The sequence below is a fragment of the Caloenas nicobarica genome, chromosome 2 (assembly GCF_036013445.1).
Source record: "Caloenas nicobarica isolate bCalNic1 chromosome 2, bCalNic1.hap1, whole genome shotgun sequence".
Taxonomy (NCBI): domain Eukaryota; kingdom Metazoa; phylum Chordata; class Aves; order Columbiformes; family Columbidae; genus Caloenas; species Caloenas nicobarica.
This window is the reverse complement of record NC_088246.1, coordinates 123894618-123917785: the sequence shown is the minus strand read 5'-3', so window position 1 is coordinate 123917785 and position 23168 is coordinate 123894618. Positions and strand designations below refer to the sequence as shown.

Sequence of the window (23168 nt, the reverse complement as noted above, 5' to 3'; positions counted from 1 at the left end):
ATGAGGTCACCCCTCAGTCTCCTCCAAGCTAAAGAGACCCAGCTCCCTCAGCCTTTCCTCATAAGGGAGATGCTCCACTCCCTTAATCATCTTCGCGGCTCTGCGCTGGACTCTCTCCAGCAGTTCCCTATCCCACACCGCGCTTCAAGCGGACTTTCCAGGAGGGGTTTCCCTACCAGGCGTTCGCCGCCGGCGCTACACCCTCGGGCTCTGCCGCAGTTGACGCCGCCGCCTCTCACACGCAGCGGGCCGGCCCGGGCAGGCACATCCAAGGCCGGGGGAGGAATCGCGGGTCGCTGCGCCGGCTCCGCGGAGGCCGCGGTAACGTTTTACTTCAGCCGCGCGACCGCCTCGCGGCCCGGGGGACACCTGTCCCGCCACCGCGGCGGCAGCCAATCGGCTCCGGGCAGGCTGCCCGGGAGCGGGGCGGGGGCGCGCCTCGGGGAGCGGGCGGGGTGGGGGCCTGTGGGCGCCAGGCGCGCTCCCCCGCCCGCAGCTGCCGCAGCGCCGCCGGCTGCCGCCCGCCTGGCCGCGCCCCTGCCAGCCCGCCGGCCGCCTCGCTCCGCCCTCCTGGCCCGGCGCCCGTCGCGCCCGTCCCGCCTCCCCGCTCCTGGCCGCTGTCCCGCTGGCCGCCTTGCAGCCCGGTGTATGTGCGGCAACAACATGTCGGCACCGCTGCCCGCCATCGTTCCGGCCGCCAGGAAGGCGACGGCTGCCGTGAGTGCGGGCGGGGGTGCGAGCCGCGGGGAGGTGCCGGCGGGCAGGGGCCGCCCGGCCGGGCGGGTGGCGGCCGCCGCCGCGCTTTGTTCTCCGCTGTGGCCTCAGCCGCGCGTGGGGGGCGGCCGCAGCGGCCCCGCGGCCTGGAGGCGACTCCGCGGTTAGAGGCCCGGCAGTGAGGGGGTACGGCGGGGCGGCCCGGGTAGGCTGACAGGTCTCCCCCGTTACTTTACCGCAGGGCTCGGCGCCGGGATCCCGCTCCCCTCGCGGCCGGAGTCAGCGGCGGCCGGGGGAAGGTCACCGGTGTGGCGGGGGCCCCGCGGCGCCGTGTGGCGGCCCAGGGCGGGCGCGCCCGCCGATGGCGGCGGGGAGGCCGGGGGGAAGCGCCGGGTGGGAAGTGAACCAAGCGGAGTTTTCTTCAGAGAAAGTCGTATCGTGCTCCGAACTCGCTGTGATTTTGCGTTGGGGTCTGTGGTTCGTGGGTTGGGTGCGTTTATTGTTTAGTGATCTTACACCATCGTGGTGTTTTTGTTGTGTTTTTTTTTCCTTTAGGTCATTTTTCTTCATGGACTGGGAGATACTGGGTACGTATTCTGATCTGTTGCATACTTAATAGTTATTACTGTTTCAAATACAAGGCTGCATGTTTTAAAGGTGTGGGCTGTTAGAAGTTATTTAAGGTTCTTATTTTGCTCTTAATTGACTGTAGTGGCTAAAAACAGGTGAAACTTTGTGTATGCTTGAATGATGGTGACAGCTATTTTAAAAAAAATTCCCAGTGTAACTCTTCAAAAGCTTTTTCTTTTTTCTTTTCAGTCACTTACCTAATTTGGTCTGAATGTGATCTGTCTTTTGTTCTTGAGTTGAACTTGGTGGAAAAATAACTGCGTGGGTTTCTGATCTTTCACTTCCCTGAGAGTGGGTTTCTTGTATTTCTTGTGCTTGTATAAATCTAGACTTTTCTTTTTTCCAGACTTGCGGATTGCTGGTTTGCTAGGAGGTGCAGTTAGGCCATGGTTTCTTCTTCAGTATGCCACACATTAAAATCCAGGCTTACTTATGCATCTGTGTGAACTCCTAAATAGTCACCTAGTGTCTACAGATTTCTCTATCTGAAATATGGTCTTCAGACTCCAAAAAAAACCCCAAACAAGCCGTGAATTACCCTGTTTGCCTTGTTTGTGTTATTTCCGCGTTTGAGTAAAAACAGAAGGAGTAGGGAATTTCTGGGAGGCATTCTAGGTGTGGTATAATGTTTCACTTTAAAGCTTGTGTGTGTTGAGGTATAAGCATATATTCGTTAAAGCCATTGAATCAAAAAGTTAGGAGTGTGTTGAAACCTTTTTTGGTAGAAGACTTCAAAGGAATTGGTACTTAGATACTGAAAATAAGCATGAATGCTTTGTCTATTGTGCTCCATTATGAGCGAAATTATGTAGTGGTTTTTTTAAGAACTCCATTTTTCTTAAGTGGAATTTGAATGTTGCCTCTAGATTGAAACTTGCAATGTTTAAGACGAACTTTTTCTGAAGAACTTAAAAAAAATGTAAGCTGTCAAATTTGAAACATGAGTAAGTTGGACATTTTAAAAGAGTGAAGTCCATGCACTTGCCAGTATTCTACAAATGGAGATGTTTGCTCTCATTTGTTGTCCTGACCCACCACCTTGTTTGCATTATCTGCTGGTTGCACGCAGCTGAGGCAGCAGGACTGCCTGTGTCTTGGCACCACATGTTCAGCAAGTGATTGCAGAATCTTTTGAGTCTTTGGAATTTGAGTCCTTCCAAATCAAGTTGATGTTGGTTTTGGCAAGGGGCAAAAAACCACAAACCACAAAGATTTGCTCTTTAACATAAATTGTATTTCTTATACAAATGTGGTATTTCCATTTTGGTGACAAAGTTAACGTGCAGTTTCAAGCTTGTAAATGCACTGGGCATGCTGGAATATATTCATTAAGTTATAACACCTCAGTGGAAACATGGTGATTGAGCTGTATTTTTTCCTCTAGTCCACTGCAGATCAGATTAGCCTAAAACTGCCTTTAACATACTGCCATATTTTTTTTTTCAAAACAGCCATAGTTCTGACCCAAAAAAGAATTGTTTGAAGAGAACTGATTAACAACTTCGTAATTTCATACAGTTTAAACTGACCTGTTCTACTTCACATGATTTTTTAAAATTGCTTGGTTCAGTTCACCAACTGTAATTTTCTTACTCTGAGAAATGTCTAACAGAGGTTATTATGTTCTTTTTCTTTCTTAGTTCCTATATAAATGGCACTTAACGATTGGTACATACTTGTCGAAATCTGACCAAAAGGTACAGCATAGAGGATTGTTCTAGAGAGTCTGCTTAAATGTACATACAATGTTGCTTTCCAAATTTGTCAAATTAATCTTCATAGTTGGCTAAAAAAAGTCTTATTTCTCCTTTAGATTCTTATTTGGCCTTCTGTGATACTGCAGATATGCAAGAATTATCACCCACAATTTGTTAATGGTATATATTTTTATGAATTGGTAGGAAGTAGGCTGAGATATGCAGCCAGTGTTTCAAATGTCTGTGCTGTTTGTGTGTTTGAAATGTCTTTAACTTTAGGTAGCATACGTTAACTTTTCAGGGTGATATTAAAATTATAACTAAGCCAACATGCTTTTATGGCTTGTCTGGTGTTGGTCTGATTAGTTCTGCTGTGCCACTGACGAGTTTGTTACAGGTGCTTTCTGCTTAGCATCAGCTTCCTAGTGGATGAGTTAGGAATACTGAATAATGAGAAAAATTGGGAAATACAGGTACTCTTTGAGTGTTTTGGAAAGCAAAGTGCAGGCACAGGCATTGGTTCTACGCAGGTTCAGATTTGGGTGAAGCTCAGTTCATGTTTAGATGAGCCCTGGAGTGAGTCATTTGGAGCTGTTCATTTAAGTTAGGCTTTCCAGTTTTCTGGTTTGTGGGAAGCTTGATAACTCCTCTGCTGTGCAGATCTTGTGTTATTCTCTGCATTGAAACAGCATGTGCTTGAGATTAAAAAACTACCTGCAATCTGAAGTGGTGTTCATGACTGCCTGAATCTGAGAGCATTCAATCTGAGCCAGAGTTAATAGGTCTGATTGTTTCGGTTGGCTCCATGTGGATTTAGCTTGGTTGTCAGTTTGCTTCTCTCCTGCATCAAGAAATTTGGTTCAGAAAAAGCAAAGTTGGTTGTGAAAGAAGCTGCCTTAACTCTACAGGAGCAGCAAAGCAGCCTCTGGGCCAGAGCTGCCTGGAAGCAGGATACCTGTGTTTGTGTGTTGTAGCCCCCAAGTTAATAAACCAGCCAGATACAGAGCAGGCTTTGCCTGGAGCCACAGTGGTACTTCTGCAGCTGTGCCGCAACTATGATAGTCTAAATTAGATAAAATGTCTCCGGCTATGTACAACAAATATTCAGAGGCAGAACGAACCTTTTAAGTTTAGTACTATATTCATAGCATATTGCAGTTGATGTAAAAATGTTCTAGAAGTGTGTTTATATTGATTTAATTCAGCATATTTCACACTTACCCTGTGCTGTTGCACCAACTTAGAAATAAGAGCTAAGCCAAAACATAAATGCAACTTAATATATTTTTTGTTGACAGGCATGGATGGTCAGAAGCACTTGCAGGTATCAAAAGCCCCCATGTAAAATATATTTGCCCACATGCGTAAGTTTGTAACTTTTCTCGTTTTATATTTTTTGTAGAGTTATTTATTAAGACACTTGCACAGATGAAGTCAAATAGGATTTGGATGTCTCTGCATTTTGTTTTTATATAAAAAAAGCTCTCTAATGTTGATGCTATTAAATGTTCTGCTATTTTAGGAACTGCTGTGTGTTTTGCTTTATGGCAAAAGTACATTTTTATTCATATTTTGCCTTTGTTACTAATTCAGACTGAAAACATATTTGGAAAATTTTATGTGCAAAGTTAGATTGCTTTGACTTTGTTTTCACTGGGTTGAGTTGGTAGTTGCCTTTCCCCCCCCCCCCCCCCCAACAGTCATTTGTTAAAAGGAGTATTTTTTTTTTTGTATTTTACTGACCATCAAATATACTTTGTATTGGGTACATGTACTTCTTAAACTTAGGTGCATGTACAGTAGATGAAATTTCCCTGATCAAATATTCACAGGATATTCATATTTTCAGCAAATAATGCAATTTGAGCTGTCTTTGTGCAATTTGAGAAGTGAAATACTTCTAAACAGGGTCAGAAGTCAGTAAATAAAGCATTAAGATCTATCTAGTATTTACTTAATGATAGGAAAAACTAGTTAAGTATAATCTTAAATTATTTGAACACAAAATTGAGATTGTCTTTTGCTCCAGCAGTCTTGTGAGAAGTGGAGCAGGGATGATAGGGAGATAATAAGCAATGTTTTGGTGTATTACTGATTAACTGGGCTGTGATTTATGTATTTCTTTTATCACATGGCTGCACTTGCTGAGCCATTCAGAAAGAGCTTAGCAATATCTGCTGTTCTCTTGGCTCGCCCTTTGTTTTCTTTCAGTCTTTCCCCACAGAACTTCTATTCCTCAGTTTCAGTAGATTAAAACTATCGCCAGGTGTGATCCATGGCATAGTCTCCTGTAGTTGCCTTAGTGTGTCTGAAAAGCAGCCCAAGGGTGGGCATGAGCCCCGTGGTGAAGGTGGGTGCTGCTTCAGCAGGTTCAGCTGCTGAGAGAAGTGCCCGTGGCCAGACTGGTACCCACCACTGCACTGCGTCTGGCTGCTTCCTCGGGTTTGCTGATGCTGCCATGGAAGTGCCTTCATCCACTGAGCGTGTGTGTGGGGCTGTGATAAATAACTGTTACTTAGAAAAAACTAAATGAGATACAGATATATAAAAATATGTATATGCACTCATACACATAAATAAAGGAGACTGCTGATGCTTTGCTTGCTCTCCATAGAGAATGGTAGTTCAACCCAGAATACTAAATATGTTTGAGCTGGCAGGTTTTAAGAGAGATTTATTGAAGAGATGCTACAAAGTAGCTAATGGTAATTATGGCCTAAAAGTAAGACAGAATTAAGGGTATGTAATTTCATTATGTAACTGCATCTGCATTATTAAATTTCAGTGTATATCTTAATGTTGTTGGTGTTCATTCTCATTTCTAGGCCAGTCATGCCAGTTTCTTTGAACATGAACATGGCTATGCCATCATGGTAAGTATTTATTCAATTGCAGACAATGCTAATCGAAAGATATCTAGGGGTTTGAACTCATTGTTCTTAATTAAAAATTGTGAATAACCTGAATGGCTGGTTTTAATCACATGTGAGTATAAAAAACTTTTTACTTTAGTTCTGTTATAAAAGGCCTCTAATGAGTATGCTCTAATTTTCTTTGTGTATCTGTGGTAATTGTTATTCCTCAGGACTAATCTCTGTCTTAAAATACAAAGCCCACTTTATTTTTTTACAAGTATAGTCTATAGTCTGTATTGTGTATGAATTCATAGTAGTAGTAGGGACTTGATGTGGAAATATTATTGCTACTAATGAGTAATATTTGGTGGGTCAGTAAGATATTTAGAAACTGTTCTTTAGAACATCCATTCTGAAGAGAGAACAAGAAAAATGTGGTAGATTTCAGTGGTCGTAAACCAGTCCTCTTCAGGTTGTTTTTTTTTTTCCTTGTTTTATTTTTCCTATATTTCTTCAAACAGCACTTTAATTTTGTACATGCAATGCGTAAATTGAAATTCCTGCTGATATTTTTGCAGCAAATATCAAAACTGAGCTGTGTAATCTGCAGTAAAATACAGAAGATATTGAAATTCTGAAAAGCTTAGTTGACTCGTTCTAGACTTTTAGCAACATTCACAGATTGTCCACTGTTTCTTGTAATCTGTGAGTGGTTTGTAATAAAATGTCAGCTACCCTTTTTATCTGGAAAATATCCTAATTTTATTATTTGTCTTTTAAGGAAGTGGAATGGATGCTCTAATGAGTAATGCTCTTGTTGATATTTTTGTAAGGTTTGATATCATTGGACTTTCTCCAGATTCACAGGAAGATGAAGCTGGGATCAAGCAGGCAGCAGAGAATGGTATGCTTAGGAATACTTTTTATGTCTTTAAAAGTACTTCCATGTATTTTTAAAAATGAATAATCAGTCTGAAACATATTTTCTAAAGACAAAATTATTTGGGAAGGTAATATGTATATCTTGTATTATTATTGCTGATCAAAGTTTAGCCAAGTGCCTTGTTTATTGTGGGTGGATTGTTTGTTTGTGTTTGGTTTTTTTGGGGGGGTGTGGTTGTTCTGTTTGGGTTTGGTGGGGGTTGGTTGGTTTGTTTTGGTTGGGGTTTTAAATTATTTTTTTAAACTACATGAGTAAATAGAGTAACTCACCAGCATAAACACTTCATACTCTCAAATATGAAATGTACATGGGAACCAGTGTCCTTTTATTTAAAGAGCTTCTGGGTAGCACAGTAGGTTAGAGCTATATGAGCATCTACTTTTGATGCTGGGTGGTTAGAAGAGGATACCATCTTCCTGAGAGTGGGGCTTTTGCAAGACTTACTTGCATGCTTTTCTTTTCGGAAACGGTACAGTGGCACTGGAATTTCTGATCATGCTCTAGATCTTTTGATACTTTTCAATGTATAGCAGACTAGATTTTCCTTCACTAGCTTTCTGTTGACATCAAGGAGAAAGTCTCTCTCCTTTTCTAGACTTTGTACAGAACAGAGTGGTTTTTAACTACTGGCCTTTATTTATGTTGTAGTTAAATCACTGATAGATCAAGAAGTAAAAAATGGAATTCCTTCTAATCGAATTATTCTGGGAGGCTTTTCTCAGGTAAGGTGTGATTGGAAAGAACTGTGTATTTTTCTACAGAGGTAACCTAGCTTTCCTAACGTGGGAAATCCAGGAACTTGAATTGAAAAGAACTGATGTTAGGTGCTTCTAAAATTTTAAAATGTCAGTTTTCCTTAACAAATGGAGTTTTTTAGTTTTATGCAAATAATTATTCTTCACTGGAAAATGACGTATGTGTAGAAAAAAGGTACTAAAATTAATAGTCTATTTAAAAGTCTTTATGCACCTAGCTTACATAGCTTTGCTGGAAAATCTTGCTAGTATTTTTAATTTCATTTGGTAGGTATTTGATAGTTTGGTTGTATTTGGGAAATTCTGCGATAGACTTCTCTGGTAGGCAGGTTTATAGATTAGTTAATTGATCCATACACCAACTCCCCAGTCTGTGTGCAAGTAAATTAAAATATTGAAGTTGTGCTAATACTGTCATGAGTGATAGTGCTGTATTTTATGTTTTGTTTTCCAGCTGTTAGTTATGATAATTTGCTGCTTTACTTCTAATTGATCACATGAAATTGGATGTGAGGGTGAAGCGTAATAAATGTACAGGAATATTTGTTTTAGTGCTGGTTCTAAGGAAGAATAGTTTGGAGTGGAAAAACACCTTTAAATGAGAAACCGGAGATCTCGAAACAAATATTAGAAGGAATATTACCATCACCATTCTAATGCCTATATCTGTTTCTCATAGGGAGGTGCTTTATCGTTGTATACAGCTCTTACAACACAACAGAAATTAGCAGGTGTTGTAGCTCTCAGCTGTTGGCTTCCTCTACGGGCTTCTTTTCCTCAGGTATTTATGGTTCTTTCCTAAGCGAATTTGCAACTGGGGAATGAGTACATTTGAAGATTGTATCTTGTGCAGGAATTAGTGGCCAGTGTTATTACTGAATATTGGCAGTTGTCTGATAACTCAGAAGTTTTTAAAATAGGGCCCTGGACTTCTGGAGTTTGGCAAGCAGGGAAAATACTCAGTAGCTGTCTCTGCTTAAATGATGTTCCTCGGAAACTTAAAGAGTACAGCAAATTTTCCTTGAAGATGAGTTTTCTATTTGCTGTTCTTTCCATCTTCAAGGCACTGTCTTACTAGAGACCAGGTATTTAAAGGAAGTATCAGGTATCAGCAATCATGTTTTTCTGTTCCAAAATTAGTGCCAAAATTTTAGGTTTTTGAACTTAATGTGTTGTCAGGCACAGAGCTTAATTAATAAGGAACTTGCAGACTATTCATTGTGGTTTTTTTCCCTTCAGAAGAATTCAACTTTGTCAGACCACAGGGCTTAGTGCCATGGGGTGATTTTATCTCAAAGATGTTAGCCTTACCTCTGTTTACTGTCTCTTTCCTCCTCCAATTCTGTCCCTAACAGGGCCCTATCAGTGGTGTCAACAAGGAGATTCCTGTTCTTCAGTGCCATGGGGACTGTGACCCGTTGGTTCCCTTAATGTTTGGTTCTCTCACTGTTGAGAAGCTAAAGAGTATGATAAATCCAGCCAATGTAACCTTCAGGACTTACTCTGGCATGATGCATAGCTCATGTATTGAGGTAATTTTCTTAATATACAATGTTTTAGCTGGGTATGGTTAATTTTTTTCCCTCAAAACAAATATGTATTGGGTGGGGGGTTTTTGTGTTGGTTTTGTTGGTTTTTTGGTTTTGTTTTTTAACAAGTGCTTGATGCTACTGCCTTATTTTAGTGAGTAACTGAATGCCTGGCTGAAAAAGCATCCAAGGCAAAAGTTGATGTGACTAGTGGGAACTTCCTCATTAGATTGTATTTTTGGGACTAGTTGATCTATAAAATAGTCTTCTTTTTTTTTCCTAATTTTTGTTATTTGCTTACTAAAAAAACCCCAATAATCACTGAATTAGAAGTCAGACTTTCCCAGCATAAATTCAACTTGGTATTTTGGAGAGAAGACTCTTGTTAGTTCTATAGATGGAGGCATCGAAGGAATGGAGAGCAAGGGTTGATGCTATGGAAGAGGCAGCCTCAGAACTTGTATTTATGGATCTGGCTCAGCAGGCAGCTGAGCTGATGTAATGGTTTGCTGCTGCCAGAAAGGGGTGGACTGGTTCCCTCTGCCTGTGACCTTGTGACCCTCTCTTCTTGTACCAGCTCTGGAGCCGATCAGAAATTTCTTTGAACTATCTGAACTTGCCAAAATGGCAAAAGCTGCTGGCTTCAGTTTTTGCAGCTGTAGTGAGCTGAAGCATCAGAACTCACACAAGGTATATGGTAGAAGCAAGAAACAGAAGAGGAGGCAAGGAATGGATCTGCCATTTGTCAGCAGCAGTAACTTTGTTAATTTGGATTGCTTCATCTTGTGGGATCTGTACCATTGGACAACCTCTTTGGGACATTTACATAGTTGTATTGCGTTTAGGCAGTAATAGCACTGAGTTGTTGCACAAGTATATTAAATTGTGCTCTTTCTTACAACATTGACTTGATTAAAAAAAAAAAAGTAAACTTTTTAAATGTGGATTGGTTTACATTGGTAGTTCACTGTATTGCTTTTCCTTAAGGGAGGAAGCATCTTGAAGGTGAAACTGAACAATTAGGAGGAGGAGCTGCTGGCTTTTCATGCTGCTGCTGACTTCCAAAGTTTATATGTGAAGCTACACCCTTTGCTACATTCAAATCCTGTCCATGCTCAGCCTGGTGCTATTCAGATCGCTTGATGTTTAATAAGTTGCTTGCCTGCTCAACTTCATAGAGAGAGAGGAAAAGTAGTCTTTGCTCTTTTTCTTGTGTTTTAGCCTCTTCTGAGTGCATAGTGCCTAAATATTTATCAGCCTTGACTTGTGTGCAGAGTGGTATGATTTTATCAAGTGACTAATTATCAGTATTTGTAGCCCAGCTGCTTATTATGACTGAAATGTGGAAACACTGTTTTAGTGTAGCTGAATATATACTAGTAGGAAACTTTGACTAATAAATACTTTTATCTTTAAACAGGAGATGATGGATGTAAAACAGTTCATAGACAAACATCTACCTCCCGTAGACTGAAATGATATATGCGAGAAGCCTTCTGTATAAATACACCAGCATCAACTGTGGTAGAGTGTTAATCTTTTTGTATGCCTGATAGGAAGCATTACTTCTATACCTGCAGTGTTACTACTGTATCGCAAATTTATATTTAGGATGAGGATTGAATAATACACATGTACAAGAAATGAAAATCTTTCTAGTATTAATCATCCACTGGTGGGACTGTATGAATGAGGCAGCTAGGTAACAATGACAGAATGCAACCTAAGCATACTGTTTTAAGATGTCTGATTTTATTTTTTTGATTAAACGATTTGTACAAGTAATTAAAAACTAAATTTAAGTGAGCAACATCAGTGTGACTGGTTTAGTTATACTTGAGACATTATTTGTTCTTAATACTCATTGAAAACTCATTAAAACATTTCCTTTATGTAATGGATGCATAAAGTACACAACATGTAACGTAGTGGGCATATGATGATAGAATAAATGTTACTGAGGACAAAGCTTTAGGTATTTTATATTAATTGCTACTCCAGATAAGAAGGGTTGTTCTAGAATGGCTAGAAGTCAGCTAAGATATTTCTTATCTTTAAACCACCTCAATTTTAGCTGTTTTCATATAGCTAGATATTGTGGAAATTCTAATGGGACTCATTCCTTGTTAGACCATCATTTGTCACTTATTGTCTTTTTTTGATTACTATAAACTCACATCAAATGCTGACTTAAAACAGAAGTCTGAAGAAGTGCATAGGATTAATTAGAGTTTCATTTAAAAATTCCTGTTTCCATACTGAATATTCATCTTGTGCTTTAGTCTTTGTAGCTTTCATTTGTGTGGAAATGTTGATGTATTTCACATGAGCAATTCCAGCGTATAGTTTTGTTTTATCTGTCTGCTTTGGAGTGACTAACTGAAAACAATGCAGTTCTGTGTATTGTTGAAGTCTCATCTGTAACATAGCTGTTGTCAAATTTGAATTCTTTTTTAATAGAAATATAAGTGCAATTGAGAGAGAACTTTAAATTTATACCATCTAATACTTTCTTTTATTGCATGTTGAGACTTGACTATTTCTGAAAATGAACAAAGAAGTCTATTTTTGAATATACCATTCTGCAGTTCCCTAGATCAGTATAGCCTAGGAATATGAAGACCTACTGTGGGGAAAAAAAATACCTCTACAAGATGCAGAATGTCTCTTCTTTCAAAAGCTCAAAATTCTATAACACACTGGGTTACAGAAATTGATCAACACTCAAGAGCTCTTTGCAACTGAGAGCCATAATTTACTTCTGGAAACAGCTGTTCTTCTGTAGAGTTAGAGGCTGTCACTGCACTAAGAATGTTTAAAAAAATACACTACAGTTTTTATTACATAATATGCCGCATAACAATGTTCTATAATATGTTTGCAAGCAAAGAATATTCATGTTTTGGCTGCATATGTTGTCAGCTCTGTGCTTTATACCCACATTTAAGGTACTTTCTCCTCTCCCAACTTAATCAAGTGGTCCTCTCACAGCGTATAGGGATTTATGTCTGAGACATCTGCCAGTACAAATACATAAATGGGGAATTACACCTTTGTATCCCTTCTTTGACAGGGCTGCAGCGAGAAATCTGGCTTGTTCACCTAGTATGAGTTCTCAGTTTTCAGTGCTTTTTTTTCATACATATTGACTTTAATTTTTAGGAAGCTGTTTTTCTTTTTTAATCCAGTTTCTCTGGGTTATTAAACATCTCTTGATATGTAAAATTAAAAAGGGTTTTTTTTTCTAGATGTTATTGAAACACTCTTAGATATTCCATCTGTGTGGTTGAGAGGGTATGTCTATTAACTTTGAAATTTAATTAATCTTTTTCCTCAGTCATTCTGTTCTATGCCTCTGACGATTTTCAGTTAATTTAGTTCACAGAAGAAACCATAATACTTTTATTGTAGTTGTGCCAAAGTTCTGTTGAGAAAACATTATGTCCTACTTTGGAGTCATTCCCAAATTGCATTAGCTAATTTTGCAGTCCTGCTAAATTGCAAACTTGGTAAGCAAACTGTATGTTATTTCTCCTAGATTTTAGATTTATCCTAATTCCCCTGTTGTCTAAATAACTCCCTGACTATTGGCATGTTTCCAAAGTTCTGCACAAGCTTCTAATTTTTCCTATATTATTTTCTTGTTCTGTTTGTAAATTGTTTGATGAAGTTCAGCTATCTTGTTGAACTTCTAATTGACCGTGCATGCATTTCCCATAGTCTTTCTTCTGCTAGAAGGAGTTTAAAAAAATTTCTAAGATGTTAAAAGAAGATCAGTCCTAACTTCATTCTGCATTAGCTTCATAACACTTTCTTCAGTTTGGTGAACTGTGTTCACAGCTTGTGGTCAGTTTCTAGTACTTACGCATTTTAATCCGAGTTCGCTTCAACTGTTGTCTCTGTCATGCTTTCAGATGTTTTTCTAGAAATGCTTTATATGCTAACTTTGTTCAAATATTCAACTATCATAACAAGATTTTCTTCATACTGTTGTTTTGCCATTTGCTTTATCTACAAAGAGCTGTGTTACCAAAGGAAATGTAAGTAAATGTTGTGACTTATTCTGAATTTCTGTATTCTAGGAAGAATTCTTCCCCTCCATTTTTTTTTTTTTTTTTTCAGAGGTAAATTATTATGTTGTAGTTGGGGGTTGTTATAGAGCCCAGAAGCTGGATGAAACTTCAAGGAAATATCCTGTCTCCTCCCATATCACATTGTGTATCTTGAGCTCCTGTCTTCTGTAACTTCCCAGCTAGCTGGAAAGCTGTGTGTATGATCTTGTAGCTGAACTTCTTCACTGCCTGAAGTGATTTGATACTGGAATGGTTGTCACAATTGCATGTATTTTTAGGCTGAATGATGGCTCAGTCTGGAGTAGAAGTTTTCATAAATTTCTATTAAAATGGAGAAGTTGGACCGCCAGCATTCTAAATGTGAATGTCATATCTTCATAAACTACAATTTGAAACTGTCCAATAATTAAGTTTATTTTTTTGGTAATGTTAGACTTTCCCCAAAAGGGGGTGATGTCTGTCAAACTTCTGAAAGCATTGATATGAAAATACCTGACTTTCAGATCAGTTTGTTTTAATGGGTATCTAACTCCATAATGCATTTTTAATTTCAAAATGGTACTTAAATTTGACTGCAGTTTTGTGCAGTCAGAAGTCTGACTTCTTGTTGGAATATGTTGCTCACTTTTTAACAAAGATGTTGAGTTATGTGTTATCAGCCAATCTTCCAGTCATTCTTGAAGTAAACCTGTACTGAGCTCTGTACTGTGGTGAGGGCTGTATGATTTGGTCTCATCCTCCTATCTTGTATAATTACAACACAGTAGATTGGTAGCTGTACACTGCAACTGGTATTAGAACTGTTAATTAAAACATGTTCTCTCTAATGAAGTATACTGCACTTCATCCAAGTCATTAGGATGCATCTTTTATGTAGAGGTGCTATTTGTGTTGATGGATATGACTGAGAACGAATTGTTTAAGATGTTAATGAAGCCATATGTACAAGGCCTGTGTATCCTAAATTTTATAAAGAAATGCTGAACACTTAGTCTTTGTGTTATGAAGTATAAGCCATTTATATTTAATATAAGCATTTAAGATGTAATTTACTTGGTTTACTCATTTTATTTATGATAAGAAATCTTAACTTTGGGAGTTATTTCTGTAGTAGGGAAAATGTAAAATCTTTCCATTTTTATCATTGTGAAATAAATTTCAGTCAGTGTTTGGGAAAGTACTAACAACTTTTTTCCATACTTACCTGAAAGAAGTCAAGCTTTCATGTGCTGTGAAACAGGCATTTCACAGGCTTCTTGCAAATGTATTGCATGGTAATGTATGCACAATACTACAATACAAAAGAATGATGATTTGTAATTACTGAAAAGAAAATCACCAATTTATGTTTTGCTACCTTGTTGAGAGAATGCTAAGTATGATTTGATTTTTTTGATATCGTGGATTAATTTTATTTTAGCTTGTTTTCTTGGAATTTGCAGTAATTTTGAAAGGTAGAAGAAATTTAAGTATTTTCTGGTAGCCTTATTCTAGCACACTAAAGAGCCTAAGTCTTCTCACTGCGTACTGCTGCACCTTTCTCTGGGAGTTCTGTGATGTCTGGGAGCCTTTGAAGTTACATTAGGCATAGCATACGTATGCATTTGTTAAACAAGCAGTTTCCAGGTCAGGGGTTACATGGTGCTCTTCGGAATTAGGTATAATACTTTAGGCTGATCAGTGGTACATGTAGCATGGGGCATTCTAGAGAAAACTAGACTGTCTAGGAAGAGGTGCTGAGGAAACTTGGGAGGGAATGGAGTGTACCTGTAGTAAAGGTAGACCTTCCCTCTCAGGCAGTTTAAAGCCACTGAAAAGCTGCTTGTGTACATAGTCTGCAATGTCTAAAGGTCAGTGTGGAGCACAGTTAGAGGTTCATGAATGTGTGGAAATGCATGTCAGATGCAGTCTTGTATGTGAATATATTGTGGCAACTTTACGGTAATGTTCAGTTTCTATTTACTTTTAGCCCTGGCATCCCTGAGGAAATAATTGTGAAGAGAAACTTTGCCTAGACTTAGCGTAGGAAAAAATATTAGAACGCATTATTGTATTAAACTTTATCAAATATGGTGTGAGACCAGTGGTGTGGGTAAAGAAAGTGACACTCAAGAAATTTGCAGAATGTCTATTGGTTACCTTTGAAATGGGATTCTTTGAAGAAGAATAACTCTAGAACAGATTTTTTTTCTTTTCATTGCTTGCCACTCTCATGTTAACCACTGTTTGCCTTTGAGTTAACAGGTTTTATTAATTCTCTTTGAGTGAAACAAGTGCCTTTGATGTTGCTGATTAAAGCCGACTTAAACAGAGTACTTGTATAATTTAATGGACATCCACAAAGTGAATCAGTAGATAATGGTTTTCTCTTAGTTGCAATTACTAGAAAAAAGCAACTCATTGCCTCCTTTTTCTCTGCAACACTTGTAAAACTCAAAACTTCTAGCCAGTTTGCTGAGGTGTAGTGAACCTTGCTTCAGGCATCTAAGTGGGAGGTTTAGCTTCTCTGTGTGGAGAAGGTAAGACTTCCCTCACGGGCAGTTCAAAGTTCTTTTTCTAAAAGGCTACATGTCTGTATTAACAGATGGAGTATAAAAGTTGGAGTCCGGATGTTCCTTGGTTGTGAATATGAACGAACTCTTAAAAGTAGCGTCTTCTTGAAATCATTTGCTAGCTATGTTGTAGTATTTACAGTTATTTGGGGGAATCATTAAAAGGCTTAAATATTTTCAGTCTATGTACAAAACAGTGAGTAGAGGTTGCTCCAGAATAGAGAAGTCTAATAATGTGACCTTAAAACCAAAAAAAAAAAAAAACAAATGCAAAATCCCAACATTTTCTTAAATGTTTTTTATATTTAAATGCCTCCAGTTATTGCTTCTAAGTTCACAAAAGTGAAGGCATTTTGAAAAGAACTTAATAACATACTGCAAACATCAGAATTTGAAAATGATACTTGGTCTAACTTCAGGCCGTACTATTATAATTTAAAGCTAGTGTGAGGAAATAGAAAAAAAGAGGGGAAGGGAAAAAACCAAACCAAAACAACCCACAACAAAAATGCCAAAACACCACCAACCATCAGTTGTATAACCATAGAAACAACTAATCAAGATGCATATTAGTGCTTCAGAAATTTTTGAAGAAAATCTTGCCATTATGAGGAATCAGAGCTCCCGTTTGCTACGGGTGCCCTCGGGTATCTGTGGTTGGGCTTGAAATTCTGTTTTGGTAAAAGTAAGTCATTCTTACACTGAGAGCTCAAATAAAGAGGAGAGGCATAATGGATGTAACACATGGTTGTATAAAACCTTTTGGAGAGCTGTGAATTTTAGATTTTGCATAGTTCTGTTAACACTTGATTAGAGGAGCCTTTTCCATAGAGAATGGAAATGGAGGATTTTAAGTACCTTGATAGAAGTTCAAAGATCCTTCACTACAAATTTGGTGTGTGCTGCTGTTTGCACCCCCCAAATTTAGCTTGGAAAAAAGGAGGCTGAGGGGAGACCTTATTGCTGTCTACAACTACCTGAAAGGATGTTGTAGCATAGAGGGTGTTGGTGTCTTCTCCTAAGTAGCTGTTGATAGGACAAGAGGAAGCAGCCTCAAGTTGCGCCAGGGGAGGTTTAGGTTGGATATTAGGAAAAATTTATTCCCGGAAAGGGTTGTCAGGCATTGGAACCGACTGCCTAGAAAAGCGATGGAGTCACCATCCCTGGAGGTGTTTGAAGGACATACAGATGCGGTGCTTAGGGACATGGTTTAGTGGTGAACTTTGCAGTGTTAGGTTCATGGTTGGACCTGGTGATCTTAAAAGTCTTTTCCAACAAAAATGATTCTATGATTCTAATTTCTCTAGATGCTGTCTCATATTGAATGAGACTAGTCAGTAAATGCTACAAGATCTCGTATATGCACCCCCTTAGGAGAGCCATCTCTGCCTAGGAAGTGTTAGTGTTGTGGAAGGTCCTGTGGTCCAGCAGATGACAGGCTCTAGCGAGTCAGACACAGGCTCTTTGCAGCAGCAGGTGTATGATACCTTTTAGAAAATGTTGTAAAAGAATGGTGAGAATGTGCTATAATGGTCAATGCAGTGCAACAAATGGTGTGTTGTTCTTTCTAATGGCTTTATTTAGGAGAAATAAGCTAAACAGAGGGGAAAAGGTTGCATAGTTTAACTTTTGGTCTCTTCCCTCCCATATTGTTCTTTGGACTTAGAGTGGCATATTATAGAAGAAAGTGATGCTGTACAAAGCAGCTTGGTTTAGAACCAGCTAAAAGATGACAACCACAGAGAGTGCTGTGTATTTCTTTGCAATAAGGAATTGTTGTCCTAAAGATGGTAGAGCAGCTAATAAAAAGAATCTGGTTAGTACTGGTTCAGTTAATTGAGTATCATTTAGATATTGTAGCATACAGTGCAAATAATGTGAGCTGTATTTTGTTTTACTGCATCAATTTGCAGAAAAAGGATATGCATTACCATCTAGTTAATCTTTGATTTCCCTACTGAAATATTTCTGACGCTACTTTTATTAGTTTAGATGTTAAAGAAGTATGTGTTCCACTACAGTCCAGCAGCAGGCCTTTTATAAGTGCTGTATAGCATTTAATTTACTTTTATTATTTCCTTACCTGATACTATTTGGATGCTAATAGATTTAATCTGCATTTTTTACCTCTTTCAATGCATTTCCAATGAAGGTATTGAACTGCATTTTTTGAAGACATTAATACTGGAAGACTTAATTCCAGAACATAAATATATTCAAACTAACCATGCTGACTGATTTCAGGTTTCTAATTTTCTGATAGCATTATCCCTGACCTAAATTGCACATACTGTAGAACACATACAAGCGTGTTTATGATACAGTGTAGCGATAGCTCTCAGCTGCCAACGCCCTCTGCTGCTTTTATCGTTGATGTGGTTGTGGGGAAATATGATGAGAAATTTCATTTGAGGTTAGCATCTTATTTACACTCAGGTACTAGGTTACTGCATCTAGACAAAATGGAATTTAACCTGAAATAGCACAATCCCTTAAATGTTGTGGTGCTTGTCCAGTCCGTGGCCCAAATCTAACCTGTGGAAAGATCCTATGTAGCTCCCAAATAATTTTAACTGCTTCTAATCCGTGTATGCGCAGGCCTTTCCCCTGCAGATGCCGCAACCATTGTGTGCACTGAACAATACGTAGGAGCGCCTGAAAAGCACCTGTCTCTATATGGCTCCAAAACACAGGACAGTCTTGCTGTGAATTACATGACACACAGGTGCAGCGGCAGTTCTTGCTGTAATCATGTCCTTGAGTGTTGTTTCAAGGAAAATGCCTCTTGCCTCTTCTCCAAAACATACATATTTTACAGTCTTCAGTTTACAACTCAGGCAGCCACAACATTAGACTACTCACTGATAATAGATTCCAGAAGGATGTATAAGTGCCTTCCTGCATCTTAGTAAGGAATTATCTTCATGCAATCTTTCTGTAACCTTCCGATATGCCTACCATTTTCTTGAAGTAAAGGCTTTTTATTTTACGGTTTAATTATTCTGTTCCTTTTTTTCAACAGAAAATCATAGTAACAAAGGCATGTAACTGTTCATGAACAGAATTTCATTGATGGTGCATATTATAAACTTGTGAAACTTATAAATAGGGTGTGTCTCACTGGAACAAGATTTAGGCTGGTTTTAAGACACAGAAGTGCTGTAGCACATTAGAGTGTCATGAAGTTCATGTCCAACTGTTGTGCTGACTCTAAGCTTGTAAATCCTGAACTGACTGTAAAATTACAATTTGAAATCATCACTCCATTTTATACAAAAGTAACTCTTTTAGAGATAGACTTAAAAAAAAAAAAGCAGCTTTGCGATTACAGGTGAAGAGGGGATTTGCCATCATTTTAAAGCTCGCAAAATCAAAGTTACTCTGAGCCTTCCGACAGCTGAAGAAAAGCTCGAACGCAGGAAACGAGTTGCTGGTGCCACGTTTTGCAGTGATTTATGCGTGGTACGCGCAGGCAGAGGCTGAGACACTAAGAGGTCAGAATCGTACTGGCGTTGGGCTGTTTTTGGGGGCGGGCGGGACTCACCCACGCAGCCGCCCCGCCGATGTTCTCGGCCTGCGGCAGCGCCGCCTGGCTCCTGCGGCCGGCGCTCGACGCGCGCTGCCTGGCGCCGCCGCTCTGGCTGCTGGGTCGGGGCGCTGCGGCGCGGCCTGGCTGCGCTCCTGCCCGCAGAGCTCGGCGGCGGCCCCGGCCGCGTCCCCAGGGGAGGGCGGGTGAAGGGAAGCGGGTCTGCTCCGAGGGCTCCAGCTGCCCCCGCGCTGCGCCGGGCCCCGCTCGGGCAGCCGCAGCCATGACCACGGAGGACGAGATCATCCGCATCGCCAAGAAGATGGACAAGATGGTGCAGAAGAAGAACGCGGTGAGCGGGGGCGGGACGGGATGGGGCGGGAGGCCGCTCGGCGGCGCGGAGCCCCCGCGGGCCCCGGGCCGACCCCGCGTTCCCTCTTCCCAGCGGGGCCGGGCCCTTCCCCCGTCCCGCCGCGCAGCGCCGCGGGCCCTTCCGCCGCCGCCGGTTGTCCCCCCGCTGCCCGGCGGCCTTGGCGCCTTCCCCGCCGCGGGAGGACGTGGAGCCGCCGGCCGGCGCGGCCCGCCCGCTGCGAGGGGCCTCGCCCCGTCCTCCGGCCCTCCTTCCCCGGCGGGCTGGCTGCCCGCCGCCGCCCTCCGCTCCAGCGGGGCCTCCCCCCGCTGCAGCGCGGCTGCGAGCCCGGCGCCCTCGGCCGGGGAGAGGTTCTTATCCTGGGCACCCGCCCGGGCTCCGATCGGCGTTTCCCTCCCGCTGCCCATTCATTAAAATCGCGATATTGGCCTCGCTCGAGTGTGGGGTGTGGAGTGGGAAGGGCGGTCACCCCGGGGAGACCTCCTGCAGAGGTGGGCCCTTTACCTGGGTTGTTTTCGCTTTCAAGCGTGAAAGCTGCAGTTTTATTTCGGTTGTGCAAACTTAAATGTGGCTGAAGAACCCTAATCCTGCCGCGGCAGGGCAGCAAGAGCTGTGTGGGTAAAGTGCTGAAGCGGATGGGGGTGTGAGCCACTTTTTTAACCTGAAACAAAGAACGAATGTCACTTTAACTCTGTTTATCAAGTCAGGGACTAACTTCTGCCTCAGAATGGTGGTAGAATTCAGTTAGCTTAGTTCAAGCGTTGTTCTCATGTATGTGTTTGATATAGGACTTACTTAGGTATCATATAATGTCCATAGTATTTCTAGAGATTACAAGTAAAATAGCATACAAGTAAATTATAAACTCCAATTATTGCTTCTTTATCAGGTGGGCATATTGTTATTCTCTTTTAACTTGTATGTTTGTGATTGCTGTTCTTCCTACAAACTATTGGTTTAGTACGTAAAGTTAAAATGTTTCTATATGTTATGATAGTGCATTGAGTGTTCTATATTAGTGATAGTTTGGAAATGAGCTGGGTGGAATTTCAGTTTATAGAAGTCTTAATGGGTGCAGCAATTATTTTTTTGGTGCTGTTTAAGATAACTGAAATTATAAATAACACTTTTTAATAAGATTTGCATATTTGTAGAAATACCGATTGCATTAAAGCAGTTAAATTTGTTTGATTCAGAATCCAAACAAATTCTTTGCAAGTACACACAGGCCAGGCTTTGTTGTGTTTCAAAGTCCTTGATATTGCATAGTATTACATGACTTAGATCCGATACATTTGAACCCTGTAATGATACAGTGTGGAGAGAATTTTTTACAACCAATATTTATTCACTTGATTATTTTTTTTCTGTTTTGTCCCCTCCCTCTTTCTTTTTATTTCTGTTACCTATGCTTTTTCAGCACGAAAGAATTCAGTTTTGCTTTCTCAACTTTAAAATTGGAGTAGTGGTTCTTTCCTATGAGGTGTCGAAAAGATGAAAACTTACCAGCTATGAAATATTTCAATATTGTGGCAATAAGAATGGTAAAGTGCAGTTAATTCATTTTTTTTGCATGAACTTCTGACAGTAGAAAGAAAATGGCAACTCCCAGGTAACATGAGAACAAGTGTTGAGGCTGGAGAGCATCGCTGCAGAGATCCCAGAGATGTTCCTGGTGACCACAGTGTGTTTCTCGGTGATCTGGGAGGCTCGGGAGTTTGGGTGTAATTCCTAGCAGCAGCTGGGGACGTGTATTCACGCTTTAGTGCGCGTAACCTCACTAACTTTCAGAGCTCTAGGGAGCAGTGTCTTTGCTGGGCTCAGCGTAGGTCTGATGTGACCACACAGAGCTGTGCTGGGCTGCAGCCAGCGCTTGGGTCTCCGTCTTCAGCCCTGTCCCAGGAGCCAGAGCAGCACCGCCAGCAGTTGTGCTTTTGTACTTTCTTTGTTCCAGCTCCTTACCGCACACAAGTGGCTCTGTTGTTGGTTTGTTGGTGTCTCAAAACCCTTTTAACTCTGAGGACTTGAGCTGCCTCTACGGCCAGTAGCTGAGATCTGACAGTTTATCCAAAGCATGTGTGTGTACCATGATAAAAAGCCTTACTTGTATGGTAGGAGAGGGGAAGTACAGGAGATTTGTCTGGGTTTTTTTACTAGTCTCTGTCGTTTATAAGGTATTTCTTCTTTAATTACACAATATGATTTCTTACTTCATCCTGCCCTACAGTTAAAGTGCTAACTTTAGAAAAATTATTATTTAGAAAAAAGATAATTTCTATGAAGATATACTTCATTGTCTCACAAAGATGAAGCTCAATTGAAAAAATGCATTCCTGTATAAGTACCCACTCAATAATCATGCTCGGACAACCTCTTGTATTCCTTTCTCCAGTTTTACTCAATGGGTGTTTGGTCTTTGAACGAGAATGTTTTGATGAAACCAATCAATAAAATAGGAAAAAAAAAAAAGCTTTGACACCTTTTCACTTTGAAGTTGTTAAGAATCAGATGGCAAGCGATGCTTAATCTCTTATACAAAAGGTGATACTGTGGCGTGCTGTTTGCCATTTCTTTTGATGAGTTGAAAAGGGAGTTAGTGCAGACACCCTTCCTGAGTCACACTCTTGGTGATTTGCCTTGACTAAGTATTTAATTGTAGCTGTGCAGATTTCACAACTATTTTAGTGAGGTGATATATGCAGTTCTTTAGTTTTGAAGGACAAAATAATAATTGCAATATTGCAGTACACTACGAGATACATAGTTGTGCCTTTACTTCAAATATTTGTTGCATGTTTGAAATAGATTTCATAATAACTGCAATTGGGTTAAAATGTATGTAGTGCCTTCCTATAGTTTGTAGGTACACCTTTCTTTCATTAAGTTGCTGTAATGAAGAGGTATAAAAAATAAGGTTGTACCATGAATTAGAATAATTGAGAATGTTTGAGCAAGTTTAGAGAAGAAAATGTAAAATTGTTCCTGTTATTAAATGTTTGCTTGCTTAAATAGAACAGAACCATAACTGGATAGCTCTGCTGTCTTCAGAAACGTACTCCATTTTCTATCGCCTCAAGCGTAGCTTTAAAATATGAATATAGAACATCATTCTGGTGTTATGATCTGATCAACGAAGAAGCTGAGAGGAGTAATCTAAATCTGTATGAAACTGACTTCTGTTATTTCCAGTAACAAGGTAAACTGGAAGCCAACCAGCCAGGTGGAATGTGGCATTGCCTTTTGTTTTCTATACAATTATAGAATTGCCATTAAAAGTAGATTTAGAATAATGTTCTTAGTAGTTCATGGGGTTTTTTTAAACAGAGAAGTCTTATATAAGAAAAATAGGAATCATAAAATATCTCAAGTTGGAAGGGATCCATAAGGATCATTGAGTCCCACTCCCTGCTCCTTGCAGGACTACCTAAAACTAAACCATATGACTAAGAGCATCGTCCAGATGCTCCTTAAACTTTGACAGGCGTGGTGCTGTGACCACTTTGCTGGGGAGCCCGTTCCAGTGA

At 40.2% G+C, this 23168-nt stretch overlaps 2 protein-coding genes across 5 annotated transcripts in view; both read left to right on the top strand.

Moving 5' to 3' along the window:
• The first annotated feature begins 609 nt into the window (after positions 1–609).
• LYPLA1 (lysophospholipase 1) lies at positions 610–14516 on the top strand. 3 transcript variants are annotated; one of them, XM_065627138.1, is made up of 9 exons: positions 610–717; positions 1270–1301; positions 4340–4405; positions 5867–5914; positions 6730–6800; positions 7488–7561; positions 8274–8375; positions 8950–9126; positions 10544–14516. In XM_065627138.1, the coding sequence occupies exons 1-9, from the start codon at positions 649–651 to the stop codon at positions 10595–10597; spliced, it is 693 nt and encodes a 230-aa protein (XP_065483210.1). In that variant the 5' UTR covers positions 610–648; the 3' UTR covers positions 10598–14516. The 3 variants fall into 3 exon arrangements, with proteins under 3 accessions (XP_065483210.1, XP_065483211.1, XP_065483212.1); XM_065627139.1 differs by lacking the exon at positions 10544–14516 and adding an exon at positions 10111–10505; XM_065627140.1 differs by lacking the exons at positions 610–717; positions 1270–1301 and adding an exon at positions 3157–3221.
• Positions 14517–19406: 4890 nt separating this feature from the next.
• Positions 19407–23168, top strand: part of TCEA1 (transcription elongation factor A1) — a 28074-nt gene continuing 24312 nt past the window's right edge. For both annotated transcript variants that reach the window (XM_065627133.1, XM_065627132.1), the window contains exon 1: positions 19407–19626. In XM_065627133.1, coding sequence (XP_065483205.1) covers positions 19558–19626 — 69 coding nt within the window. In that variant the 5' untranslated portion in view covers positions 19407–19557. The remainder of the gene's footprint in view (positions 19627–23168) is intronic.

Excerpts from the sequence above, each read along its gene's own strand:
- LYPLA1 (XM_065627138.1), top strand. The coding sequence starts at position 649 with ATGTGCGGCAACAACATGTCGGCACCGCTGCCCGCCATCGTTCCGGCC. Across the intron at positions 1,302-4,339 it reads CATGGACTGGGAGATACTGG|GCATGGATGGTCAGAAGCAC; the intron begins GTACGTATTCTG and ends TTTTGTTGACAG. Across the intron at positions 7,562-8,273 it reads TTCTGGGAGGCTTTTCTCAG|GGAGGTGCTTTATCGTTGTA; the intron begins GTAAGGTGTGAT and ends TGTTTCTCATAG.